The 13,664-nt window shown below is 49.6% G+C and overlaps 2 protein-coding genes across 2 annotated transcripts in view; one reads left to right on the forward strand and one right to left on the reverse strand.

Moving 5' to 3' along the window:
- Positions 1–8,334, forward strand: part of LOC134535412 (inactive dipeptidyl peptidase 10-like) — a 344,969-nt gene extending 336,635 nt beyond the window's left edge. Inside the window, exons 16-20 of the mRNA XM_063374486.1 lie at positions 378–490; positions 2,218–2,412; positions 2,812–2,969; positions 3,332–3,543; positions 5,977–8,334. Of these exons, the coding sequence (XP_063230556.1) occupies positions 378–490; positions 2,218–2,412; positions 2,812–2,969; positions 3,332–3,543; positions 5,977–6,120 (822 nt within the window). The 3' untranslated portion in view covers positions 6,121–8,334. The remainder of the gene's footprint in view (positions 1–377; positions 491–2,217; positions 2,413–2,811; positions 2,970–3,331; positions 3,544–5,976) is intronic.
- On the reverse strand, positions 6,166–7,431 carry LOC134535413 (uncharacterized). The gene has a single exon (XM_063374487.1). The coding sequence runs from the start codon at positions 7,429–7,431 to the stop codon at positions 6,166–6,168; it is 1,266 nt and encodes a 421-aa protein (XP_063230557.1).
- Positions 8,335–13,664: the final 5,330 nt, after the last annotated feature.

Genomic DNA, 13,664 nt, shown 5'->3' on the forward strand with positions numbered 1-13,664 from the left:
TTACACTTGTTTTCCTTTCACAATGAAAAACGAACATTAGTTCAAGAGTATCCACCCAAAGTAGCTTTCATCGTCCTGACCTCAGAGAATATTAATAATGCAATGATTTTTTTCCAGACAAGCCCAAATGCATTGAGACATCTTGTCTATACTGGATAGTATGTCATCAAATGGCTCAACAGCCAGGGTTGTGTGTGATGGATAAATTTATTTGGAAGGAGGTCTTGTCAAACATTCAACTAATAGTTAAAATGAGCATGGTTCTTGTGTGTTTTAAAATATGTTTTAATTGGTGGATGTTTCGGGGAATGCACCATGTACCACTGTACCGGAGAGATGGACTGAAGATGGGGCTGAGTGGGCTGTGGTCTCCGCAGGTGAGGACCTTCCAGGTGGCCGTGAAGAGCGGGGACCACGCCTTCGTGAGGCTGCACCTGCCGCCGGGCCTGCGGGAGTACGAGGAGATGATCTTCCCTCTGGTCCTGCACGTGTGAGTAGCGCTCAGCCTCCCCCGCTGGCCCGGCCAGCCTTGGCCTGTCTGCGCTTCACTCCCGAACAAACTATCCATACTTGAAACTAGATTTTGTTTAACTTCTTTAATCGGCATTATTTCATTTTTCAACCAGTTGTATAGAGTTAACTGAATTACTAACGGTTTATACTCGAACAAGTATTTACAAAACCATTTTATACTCAGTAAAATTTTAATATTTTATCAATCATATAATGTATGAGTACCAAAGAAAAAAATTAAATGATTTATAATTATTACAGCTTATAATTTTTTTTTAAATTCATGCCCTGTGGATAATGAACTATTTGCAGCCTACAAACATTTTATAAGATATGGGATGCATGTTGACTTTAATTATTTTTATCTAGACAATTTTCGGTTCACTCTGTATATAGTACTGTTAACCCTGGATAATATTTGTGTGACAAGCATAACCCAAAAGGCTGTTAATTATGCCATAGTCTATCTGTGGCCACTGGAGTTTTGGAAAGTGCTAAGCCTCTCTTCTTTCAGATCACCATGGGTATCCTCAATCATTATCAGTACCAATGATGTGATAAGAGTACCCCCAATTCTCCCTATCGATCTAGTTTAGTATCATTATTGTGTAATCAAATACTATGTTATACCACCATTGACATTAAATCTTTATCAATTTATCGAGTATTCAGAGTTTACCACTAGTTGGACAACAAGTTCAATACCAGGCCTGGAACAGAAGGCTCAGGGAAGGAATTTCATAATTTGGTTTTTTTTTAACCTGCTATATCTTCCCAGAGCACAAATTGAGAACATTACCCGAATAGATACAAGTTCTCGCGTGCATGAACTACACCAAGATCCCCAGGCCATTACAGGTTTCAGGGACTGAGAAGAAGTGCTGCTGATGATAGCTGCACGTGGCTTGCGGCAGGTGCGCGGAGCCCGGCTCGCAGCTGGTGTCGGAGCGCTGGGGCGTGGACTGGGGCACCTACCTCGCCAGCTCGCGCAACTTCATCGTGGCCCAGGTGGACGGCCGGGGGGTGTTGCCCAGAGGCGCTGCTGATGACAGCTGCACGTGGCATGCGGCAGGTGCGCGGAGCCCGGCTCGCAGCTGGTGTCGGAGCGCTGGGGCGTGGACTGGGGCACCTACCTCGCCAGCTCGCGCAACTTCATCGTGGCCCAGGTGGACGGCCGGGGGGTGTTGCCCAGAGGCGCTGCTGATGATAGCTGCACGTGGCTTGCGGCAGGTGCGCGGAGCCCGGCTCGCAGCTGGTGTCGGAGCGCTGGGGCGTGGACTGGGGCACCTACCTCGCCAGCTCGCGCAACTTCATCGTGGCCCAGGTGGACGGCCGGGGGGTGTTGCCCAGAGGCGCTGCTGATGATAGCTGCACGTGGCTTGCGGCAGGTGCGCGGAGCCCGGCTCGCAGCTGGTGTCGGAGCGCTGGGGCGTGGACTGGGGCACCTACCTCGCCAGCTCGCGCAACTTCATCGTGGCCCAGGTGGACGGCCGGGGGGTGTTGCCCAGAGGCGCTGCTGATGATAGCTGCACGTGGCTTGCGGCAGGTGCGCGGAGCCCGGCTCGCAGCTGGTGTCGGAGCGCTGGGGCGTGGACTGGGGCACCTACCTCGCCAGCTCGCGCAACTTCATCGTGGCCCAGGTGGACGGCCGGGGGGTGTTGCCCAGAGGCGCTGCTGATGATAGCTGCACGTGGCTTGCGGCAGGTGCGCGGAGCCCGGCTCGCAGCTGGTTTCGGAGCGCTGGGGCGTGGACTGGGGCACCTACCTCGCCAGCTCGCGCAACTTCATCGTGGCCCAGGTGGACGGCCGGGGGTCCGGCTTCCAGGGCGAGAGGGTGTTGCAGCAGCTGCACCACCGCTTCGGCAGCGTCGAGGTGGAGGATCAGATAGACGTCATCAAGTAAGTCAGCATCATGGCTCCCAATGTTGGGAATGCCATTATGGCACTTAAGAGAGTGACCAAATCGAACAAGAAGTATTTTGTGTCAAATCAGCAGCCAGTTAAGAGTGATGACTACTTGAGCATGCTAAATAAGATTGCCAGAATTTATTATCATACCAAGTCTGTGATGTAAATTGCAGAATCTGTAATTCAAGTCATTAGGCACATTGTTATATTAATTATGAAATGAAATAAAAGGCTGTGTATTGTAAAAATAATTCAATACCTAGTAGGTCTTCCAAGAACTCGCTATTATTGAGATATTACGATTCAATTGATTATAGATGTGAAACTGTGAAGCACGTCTTTTGTTGCGGCAGGCAATTGGGTGGCACGTTGCTGGTGTTGTGGGTGCAGGTACCTGCGGGATAACCTCAACTTCGTGGACCGGGAGAAGGTGGCCGTGTGGGGCTGGGGGTACGGCGGCTTCGCGTCGGCCATGATCCTGGCCGAGGACGACGACGTGTTCAAGTGCGGCGTCTCCGTGGCTCCCATCACCAGCTGGGCGCATTACGGTGAGTGCCGCGACAACACAGTACATAGCAAGTTCACGTGTTGTCGTCTTCCGAGAGCTTCAACCACTTTGGGCTCACGACAATTCGTTAACTTATTTTAGATCCTCTAGAGTCTGAACAAATATAAACAAAATATCGGGCCGCTTTAAACAGATATGGTTTACCTGAATTTTTTTGGTTTGTTCATACCCCTAGTATATATCATTAAAAATGTTCTGATATTTTATATTCCTTCTAATATCATCATCAGGTTAAGAAAGACATGATTTAAAACAATTTCATGGACTTGTAAACTAAAAACCCCAAGAATGGACAAGAAAGATACCGGCAGAAGGGCATCAAGGGCATGGCGTGACTTGCAGACTCGGTGTACACGGAGCGCTACATGGGCTCGCCCAACGTGACGGACAACTACCGCGGCTACGAGGAGGCCGACCTGACGCGGCGGGCGGCCGAGCTGCGCGACAAGCTCTACCTGCTGGTCCACGGCACCGCTGACGAGCGCGTGCACTACCAGCACAGCATGGCGCTGGTCCGCGCCCTGGCCGAGGAGGGCGTGCTCTTCAGGCACCTGGTCAGTGCCACCGTGCCACTCCCCATGTCCCCGTCCTTGCACCTCACCTCGGGCCCACCACGGGCAGACCCCAGGTGACGTGGCACCGCTGACGAGCGCGTGCACTACCAGCACAGCATGGCGCTGGTCCGCGCCCTGGCCGAGGAGGGCGTGCTCTTCAGGCACCTGGTCAGTGCCACCATGCCACTCCCCATGTCCCCGTCCTTGCACCTCACCTCGGGCCCACCACGGGCAGACCCCAGGTGACGTGGCACCGCTGACGAGCGCGTGCACTACCAGCACAGCATGGCGCTGGTCCGCGCCCTGGCCGAGGAGGGCGTGCTCTTCAGGCACCTGGTCAGTGCCACCGTGCCACTCCCCATGTCCCCGTCCTTGCACCTCACCTCGGGCCCACCACGGGCAGACCCCAGGTGACGTGGCACCGCTGACGAGCGCGTGCACTACCAGCACAGCATGGCGCTGGTCCGCGCCCTGGCGGAGGAGGGCGTGCTCTTCAGGCACCTGGTCAGTGCCACCGTGCCACTCCCCATGTCCCCGTCCTTGCACCTCACCTCGGGCCCACCACGGGCAGACCCCAGGTGACGTGGCACCGCTGACGAGCGCGTGCACTACCAGCACAGCATGGCGCTGGTCCGTGCCCTGGCGGAGGAGGGCGTGCTCTTCAGGCACCTGGTCAGTGCCACCGTGCCACTCCTCATGTCCCCGTCCTCAGCTCTGTGGTGTGAGTGGGTTTCACACCCAACACTCTCATTAGATACAGTTCTCATGACTTTAACTGCCATCGTTTGGGAATTTTGACCAGCATGGACATGCTGGTCAGTAGGCAATTTCTCCCTGATGATGGCGACTGCTATGTCGGCCGAAACATCGGTGAATTATTCGCCCAAGGACGTTGGTACATCCCAGAAGTCAAGCTACTTTAGACAATGGCCGTGAAAGCCTGCGAACATCATGAACTGGTAATATCCCAGTATTAGATCTGGATGGAAACTGGTGTCAGCTGTCAAGATGACTGAAAAGATGTACCCATCTAAATATCTATGATGGTACTTTAGTTTCTATAATTGCTAACTTGTCACGATCGTGTGGCAACGTTTTGCGAATTACATTCCAACTCTCAGCACCACTCAGATGTACAAACACCAAGTTGGTGATCAAGTGGTTCGGAGCCCACAGTAATCTTTGAGGACCCATCGCCTTAGATAGGCCTATCTGTATAACCTATGTCCATGCGATGTTAATTTCCATCTTCATTCTATGAGCTCTTCATGCATTTGATCATCACTCACACCTCCATTCCTTCAACTTCTATCATTTTCTTAGCCCCAACCCCAGTAACGGGAGACTTTTTTTCCATGCTCTCGAGACACTTGGTTAGTATGTTCGCACACCTTTCTCCGTTCTCAACCCACAATGCAAAGAATGGAGATGTACTGACATCTTCATTCCTTGGGTATTCTGTAGTTTTCGTCATTTCTCTTTCTAGTGCATAAAATGTCTGTAATAGAAACAGGTTTACCATGTAATGGAGCATTTGGTAAATTGTAAGTCTTTCTATTATTTAGATTTCACTAGAGCTTCATCGGTTGTTCTTCAAACAATAAAGTTATATATCGCTATATACAATCATGTCTCATAACCTGCAATGCAAAGCATTGTTAGAATGGTCATTATTAGAGAATCTGAAAATATCCCTAACTTCGCCAATCACCACGCCCAATCATTCCACAATCTGACTACCAAAACAGAGTTGTTATTTCATATATTTGATGGTTTTTCCTGGTTCCATTAAATCTTCTTCCACGCGAGTTTTTGTATTTAAGCCCCATTTGTGCTCTTTGAGCAGATAGGGAATCTGTGTCACGTGCCTCTTCATTCTTCCACAAAACCCACTCTTCAGCAATACGACCAGTGATATCAACATCATTTTTGAGACACTTTGTTTGCATGCAACACCTTCACTCCCTGTTCTGCATGTGGTAGACCCACTTACCTAAATCTTTTTTTTCTGAAATCCACACATTCACTAGCAAGATTATCATCTCCTTAAAGATTCTTTTTTTTTCTTTTACACCACACTCGAACAGTCACGGGAGCTGAACTGGTATTCCACTCCAAAACAACTATCCCATATTATTGTGCTCACATGGATCGATTTTACAAGTTGTTCAAGCATCTATTGTTATGCTGCATTTCTGTCACTTCACTTAGTTTGGTTGCACACCCTCGTCAGATGAGCAGTGGTGATAATCTCTTCGGGAATATTGGAGATACCTAAAATCTTAGAGGTATTTTTGTTTCAAGCCTTCTGTCAAATATATTCAGTGTAGATCACAGCTTGTACCTTTTCCTCAAACTTGTATGGGTTAAGGTTTGTTACGTATTATTTTACAGAGAGGAATGGTGTGCCAGCGTTTCTTCTCTCGCCCATAGACATACCCAGACGAGGGCCACTCGTTCTCCGGAGTGCAGCGGCACCTGCACAGGGCGATGGAGGCCTTCCTGGACGACTGCTTCGGCCCGATCAACTTCGAGGAGTGGGAGGTCGGCACCAGCTTCTTCAGCTTCAAGCAGTAGTGGGCGTGGCTCCAGGCCGTGTCCCGACCTGCCTACTGCTGCTTGCTACATCCTGCCGTGCCACGACAGTAGCTGCGGGAGGGGCATCCCGCCGTGCCACGACAGAAGCTGCGGGAGGGGCATCCCGCCGTGCCACGACAGTAGCTGCTGGAGGGGCATCCCGCCGTGCCACGACAGTAGCTGCGGGAGGGGCATCCCGCCGTGCCACGACAGTAGCTGCTGGAGGGGCATCCCGCCGTGCCACGACAGTAGCTGCTGGAGGGGCATCCCGCCGTGCCACGACAGTAGCTGCGGGAGGGGCATCCCGCCGTGCCACGACAGTAGCTGCGGGAGGGGCATCCCGCCGTGCCACGACAGTAGCTGCGGGAGGGGCATCCCGCCGTGCCACGACAGTAGCTGCGGGAGGGGCATCCCGCCGTGCCACGACAGTAGCTGCGGGAGGGGCATCCCGCCGTGCCACGACAGTAGCTGCGGGAGGGGCATCCCGCCGTGCCACGACAGTAGCTGCGGGAGGGGCATCCCGCCGAGCCACGACAGTAGCTGCTGGAGGGGCATCCCGCCGTGCCACGACAGTAGCTGCGGGAGGGGCATCCCGCCGTGCCACGACAGTAGCTGCGGGAGGGGCATCCCGCCGTGCCACGACAGTAGCTGCGGGAGGGGCATCCCGCCGAGCCACGACAGTAGCTGCTGGAGGGGCATCCCGCCGTGCCACGACAGTAGCTGCGGGAGGGGCATCCCGCCGTGCCACGACAGTAGCTGCGGGAGGGGCATCCCGCCGTGCCACGACAGTAGCTGCGGGAGGGGCATCCCGCCGAGCCACGACAGTAGCTGCTGGAGGGGCATCCCGCCGTGCCACGACAGAAGCTGCGGGAGGGGCATCCCGCCGTGCCACGACAGTAGCTGCGGGAGGGGCATCCCGCCGTGCCACGACAGAAGCTGCGGGAGGGGCATCCCGCCGTGCCACGACAGTAGCTGCAGGAGGGGCATCCCGCCGTGCCACGACAGTAGCTGCTGGAGGGGCATCCCGCCGTGCCACGACAGTAGCTGCGGGAGGGGCATCCCGCCGTGCCACGACAGTAGCTGCTGGAGGGGCATCCCGCCGTGCCACGACAGTAGCTGCTGGAGGGGCATCCCGCCGTGCCACGACAGTAGCTGCTGGAGGGGCATCCCGCCGTGCCACGACAGTAGCTGCTGGAGGGGCATCCCGCCGTGCCACGACAGTAGCTGCGGGAGGGGCATCCCGCCGTGCCACGACAGTAGCTGTTGGAGGGGCATCCCGCCGTGCCACGACAGTAGCTGCTGGAGGGGCATCCCGCCGTGTCACGACAGTAGCTGCGGGAGGGGCATCCCGCCGAGCCACGACAGTAGCTGCGGGAGGGGCATCCCGCCGTGCCACGACAGTAGCTGCTGGAGGGGCATCCCGCCGTGCCACGACAGTAGCTGCTGGAGGGGCATCCCGCCGTGCCACGACAGTAGCTGCTGGAGGGGCATCCCGCCGTGCCACGACAGTAGCTGCGGGAGGGGCATCCCGCCGTGCCACGACAGTAGCTGCTGGAGGGGCATCCCGCCGTGCCACGACAGTAGCTGCGGGAGGGGCATCCCGCCGTGCCACGACAGTAGCTGCTGGAGGGGCATCCCGCCGTGCCACGACAGTAGCTGCGGGACATCCAGCCCTGCGGTGCCACGGAATAAGCCCATCTCAGGCCTGGGACGTTATCGTCGATCCGCGGAGCACCCCAGCTTAGACGCCGACGAGTTTTAAATACCGAAAAGTGAAGTCGTTAACTGTTTACGTGTTTTACCGGTGAATTTGTACATAACGGAGCTGTTGTAACTGTGTACATAACAAAGGTGTATATTTTTTACTAGCGGAATCACAATAATATAAAAAAAAAGGGTCACTTCAAGATTGCCGGCACCAACCATGACATGTGAACTAGGACGAGTTTTGTTGAATGTGAAATATAAGTTTATGTTTCATGAAACGTTGTTATGTTACCATTGTTGGAATAGTTTAATGGTTCACCTGTTAACCAGGTTTGGTTTGTGTTAAATACTGAAGAAAAATATCCTATAGATTTGCATAAAATATTGTGAGTTGTTGTACGTGCTCAATTTTTTAATCGTTAGTTTTTATGGACCTATGTGAAAAATTAGACTTAATAAACACATAGTATATTTATGTTCAAGAAATAGAGAAACGCTTTGTCCTGATTGAGAATATTTTATTTTACCTCGAATTATGTCCCACAGATTTAATGAATCACAAACACTGAACCACATTCGCGCAGTCGCGTCTGATTGATGCGTCGGAGCTGACAGTGCAGATGCCTGCATGCCATTTGAATTGGCTCACGTGACCGATGACGTCAGGTGCTGATGGAGCGCACATTATGTCTGACCAGAGCTTTGCGAACTGGAACGCCCCTATGTCGGACAGCACCCTCTGCATCTGACGTCAGCAGTCTTGTGGTCAGAGGCGACACCTCACTAGAAGCACCAGCTGTGCTCAGACTGTTTGCTCGATCAGACAACATCGCGACACACTGTGCCGCAAACTGTATTGTCATCACAGCCACTGCGGGCCTCGTGGTCCGTGTGCCAGAACCCAGCATCGAACCAAGGACCCACGAGGAGTCCCAGGCCACTGCCTCTTGTGTTCGTGTGTGGGTGTCTGTGAAGAGGATGGTACTGGGTTACTTATGAGGTGTTGTTAAAATATGTGTTTCTCCAGCGGGATCGCGGTAGGGACTCCAACCCACGTGCTGCTGAGGGCAATGCGATGGATAAAGATAGAAGTCACTTCTTTTCCTTGAGCCATCTGCAACCGATGTGGGCCCCACCTGCACAAGCTCGCCCGGACTTAACGGAACGACGCCTCGCGACCGTGCGCGCCCGTGCCTTGGTGCGAGCGGCGGTCCGCGGACCGACCACGCCCGCCCGGGAGCACTTTCCCCGGCACCCGGTCAAGGTCCCCGGGACCTGCCCCCGGGCCCCGCCTGCATGCAGTCCTCCGGCTCTTGCCGCACACTTCTGTGGGCGCGCGGCATGCCACAACGATTTACAACATGAAAATAGAGGCTACATACAATAACAATTACATTACGTGAAATTTTAAATAATACATTTCAGTGAACAATATAATAATTAAAAACACTTATTTACTGTGAATATTAATTATATAAATTGTAATTACAAACATTCTTAAATGTATTTTCAGGTGTTTTTATATAATTGAGGTTATGTTCCTGTATGTATTTTTTTTGCATAGTAAATTCACGCATATTACATTTTTATTATTAAGTTAAATTTATCGGGATTATTTTACTAAATGTAAGTATAATTTTAAAGCCTATACGTATTTGAATTAATATATAATACTGAAAAAGTATTTAATTTTTTTAGTTTGAATGAATGTATACTTTACGAACCGTACTTATAATATCACTCCAGTCGATTAATTTTTTTCATTCTTTAATAACGAGAGAGGCCACTGTTCAAAATTTACGTGATTACGAAAAGCGTATAGTCTAACGCCTGGCGCGCATTACGATCCTCCCCTTAAATTCACTCCTTAATCAGATTTTGGACCCACAGACACTTCGGCTGCGTGGGACAGACTTCAGCGTGGAGGGGCTGTTGTCAAAATAATAATAAATGCTGGAAAAATGAACACTTTCAAAGAAAATTGTAATTTAACCTGGAAATGAAACGTCCATAATGGTTTTGTTAAATTTAGCTTAAGAAATGTTGATATGCATTCCTGATGAAAAAAATTGAAACACACAATGAAATTCCGGTTGAATCGATAATTATGCGTGTCAATAAAATATTTTAATTATATTTTTTTTACCAAAATCATGAATTGAAATACGTGTTGCCCAGCACTTTAATTGTCATGCTAATAAATTTTAATTTTCCTTTTCCCATTAATGTCCATAAATTTTAACAGAAAACTAGACAGGCAATTTAAACAAGAGTGATGTGCGCAAACTTTCACGGCCATGGTCTGAAGTAGCTTGGCTTCTGGGTTGTAGCCGCGTCCTTGACGAATAAATTCACCAACGTTTCGGTCGACATTGCAGTCGCCGTCATCAGGGAGCAGTTACCTACTGTAGGCAACAACTACCTGATGATGGCGACTGCAATGCCGACCAGAAACGTCGATGAATTATCCGCCAAGGACACTGCTGCAACCCAGAGGCCAAGCTACTTGAAAACGAGAGTGAAAGGCGTCGGTGTCCGGAACTGAACCACCTTCCCTGCCGCGGACGAGTGGAGTCGCCCGCCGTCAAGGGTACCAACCCAGACACCAGTAGCTCCTGCACTGGACCTCCCTGCTTGATGCGTGCGTTACCCCGTGTCTGTGCAGGCTTTACCTGGGCCCAACCCAACCAGTTATAGTCTAGAGTTGACATGGGGGAGTTAGTAATGGGTAGAGACCGGAAAAATTCGCGGGTTCAATGACCTGTAGGATGAACTCCATAGTTCTACGTACACTCGGTAAAATGTCACCCACTCATTGGCTGCTGTGTTTTGAGACGTTACAACGTAGCAGCATGTGATTCGATAAAGCTATGGTTGGGTGTTTCTCATTGGCCCAGAGTCATCCAGGTGAGTTGTGAGCCAATAGCAGAGGCAGCACTGAGGTATAACTATTTTAATTCTAGCCTATCGCGAAATGAATTCGCGAATTTTTCCGGTCTCTAGTAATGGGTAGGGCCATGCATAGGGGCAGGCATTTTTCGCGAATAAATCTGAACGCCTATTAGACTGCAACAAGGTATATCCGCATCAGCGGTTTCTTCCTTGTGATTGGCGGCAGTCTGCGAGAGAAGTCGTTGCCTTATTTTACCGGGCCACTAAGGACGAGTTTGCTTCCACACGGAATTACTGTGATTGTGTGTTGTAACAATCGACAGGCACCTTAAAGAAACTCAACCAATAACGAAACACAAACGATAACATAGTATTTTAAACTTGCAGCTATTCTCTGAATCTTTCCGCGAAATATGCATGCCCCTAGCCCATGCATTTTTTCGCTAAAAGATCCCGAGAGTAGCTGGAAGTTAAAACACTGTAGCATCGTCTGTGTTTCGTGATTGGGTAAGGTTCTTTCAGACTCATGTCTACTGTTACGACACCAATCACAGTAATTCAGTGCGCAAGCAAACATGTCCTGAGTCGTTCTCTCGCAGACGGTCGCCAATCAGAAGGAAGAAACCGCTGGTGTGGGTATAGCTAGTTGCAGTCTTAATAGCCGTTCAGATTTTTTTCGCGAGTAAATGCCTGCCCCTAGTAATGGGTAGAGACCCGTGAAATTCGCGGGTTCATTTCGTGTTATGCTAAAATTCAAATAATTATACCTTAGCGTTGCTTCTGTCATTGGTTCACTGTTAATCTGGAGGACTGAGGGCCAATTAGAGACCCTCACTCATAGAAGTGTCGAATCACAGGCCACCCAGTCGAGACGACTCACAAGTCAGCAGCCAATGAACAGTTGGCATTTGCCCGAGTGTGCAGAGGATATCGGAGTCTATCCTGTAGGTCATTGAACCCGCGAATTTCACGGGTCTCTAGTAATGGGTATCAGTCGCTGCCGTGGCTGGCCAATCCCCGAACAAAGCGCTCTACGCACGGCGTGACCAGGAGTGTAAGGCTGGGTTCACAATTAAAAAAATTAAACGAGTACATAACAAGCCATGCACACGACCTGTGCACACGACTTGTGCGAAATCGGTTCACAATTGAATTCTTACTGTTAATTTCAGCCATTGAAATTTCGCGAACTATGCGATATCTGTTAGCAGTGTTAGTAAATAAACATATTAACTTTCAAAATAACGATAATACTATTATTATCTCGACATTTTCTTACCACAATATGGTTAATAAATATAAACATATTTCTAGTCCCGCCAAAAAAATCACCCTGCTCTTCTCTCATTGGCTGTTGTGCCATGCGTACGCGACCGAAATAAAATATATTCATTTCACTCCTGTGCGCACGACCTCGCTCCCCATGCACACGACCAACTTTCTGCTGTTGTGAATCGTTAGGTTAGGAAACATGGCGTTCATATCCTATGCACACGACCTACTGTTACTGTTCCTGTTATTTTTTCAATTGTGAATCCAGCATTAACTCGCGAACAAGCGCTCTTGGTTGTAGCCGTGTCGGGACAAGACACCGCGGTGTAGGGGGAGGGGGCGGTGAAAGGCGCGGCGTGGAGGGGCGGGCTCGCAGCTGCCGGACTGCTGGCCGGAGCCGCACACTCACTCCGCCATGGCCCGCCTGCTGGCGCTGCTAGCGCTGCTGGTCGCAGCCTCGCTGGTCCGCGCGCACGGGTGAGTCGCCCTTCTGTCTCACTTCACGGCAAGCCTTCTTTCCACGGACGAGACAGCCAAAATACCCCACAACCTCCCCGAAGTTCACGCTTTTTTATCCCGTATCTTTAATGTAGCCAGGGCCGGATTTAGGGGAGGGCAACCGGGGCGAAAGCCCCGGGGCCTCCACAAACGGAGGGCCCCCACAATAATATCATATAATTCTTGTCTCCGATTATATTTATTATATTTTTTTTAAATACTAAGAGAATCTACTTGATTTCACAATATTATTATTTATTGGAAAACTCGACTGAAAAAAATTGTTCATTTTATTTGAAATAATTTGTGGCCGCAGGGATTTTCCGCTCCTCTGTTGCCCCGAGGCCTCCAGACCTCTGAATCCGGCCCTGAATGTAGCTATCCTAACCAAATCAACCGTCCACAATGTTTTAAAGTATATTTATAATGTAGCTAACCTGACCTAATTGACCATTAGTATCCTTTTATCAACACCGCCATATTTATTTACAATGAACCAAAAAAACCGAAGATGCACGATCGGGAGTTTGGCTCTCTCGTCTGTGAAAAGAAGGCTTCCCCTCACTTCACACCTAGGAGTTCAGGAGGAACTATGCCTGGGTGTCCACAAGGAAAAAATATTTCGTACAATTTAGGCAAGAAAAAAAGTACTAGATTTTAAAAAAAGTACTTGATTATAATTTGTTATGGTTCTAACAATTTAGGAAGTTATTATGACATTGCAATACTCTTAACTTAAATATCACACCACACACTCATACATTCCATAATTTTTTTAAAAATAATTACGCTTAATAATAAAACATATTGGAGTTACTGTAATATTATTATATTAAAGAAAAAAGTACTAGATCTGAGCGTAAATGTACTAGACCACTAAAAAAAAATTATGAAAGTACTATATCTAGTACGAAAGTACTAACTGTGGACACCCTGAACTATGCTGCCCCCTATAGGTACCAACTTGGAGGAGAAAAAAATAAATAAGTTCAAATAATAACTACCAATCCGTAAAAAAAAATAGTTATTGTATGACGTATTTCAACCTATCATAAAATAAGTAACTTTATGTTGGTAATGAAAAAAATGTTCCGGAAAAAAATGAGTTTTTTTTTTTTTGCAAAAAACATTTTCTTCGGAAAATTATTCCCGCTCACATCTCTAACTGTAGCCTA

This window comes from Bacillus rossius, chromosome 8 (genome assembly GCF_032445375.1).
Source record: "Bacillus rossius redtenbacheri isolate Brsri chromosome 8, Brsri_v3, whole genome shotgun sequence".
Classification (NCBI taxonomy): Eukaryota; Metazoa; Arthropoda; class Insecta; order Phasmatodea; family Bacillidae; genus Bacillus; species Bacillus rossius.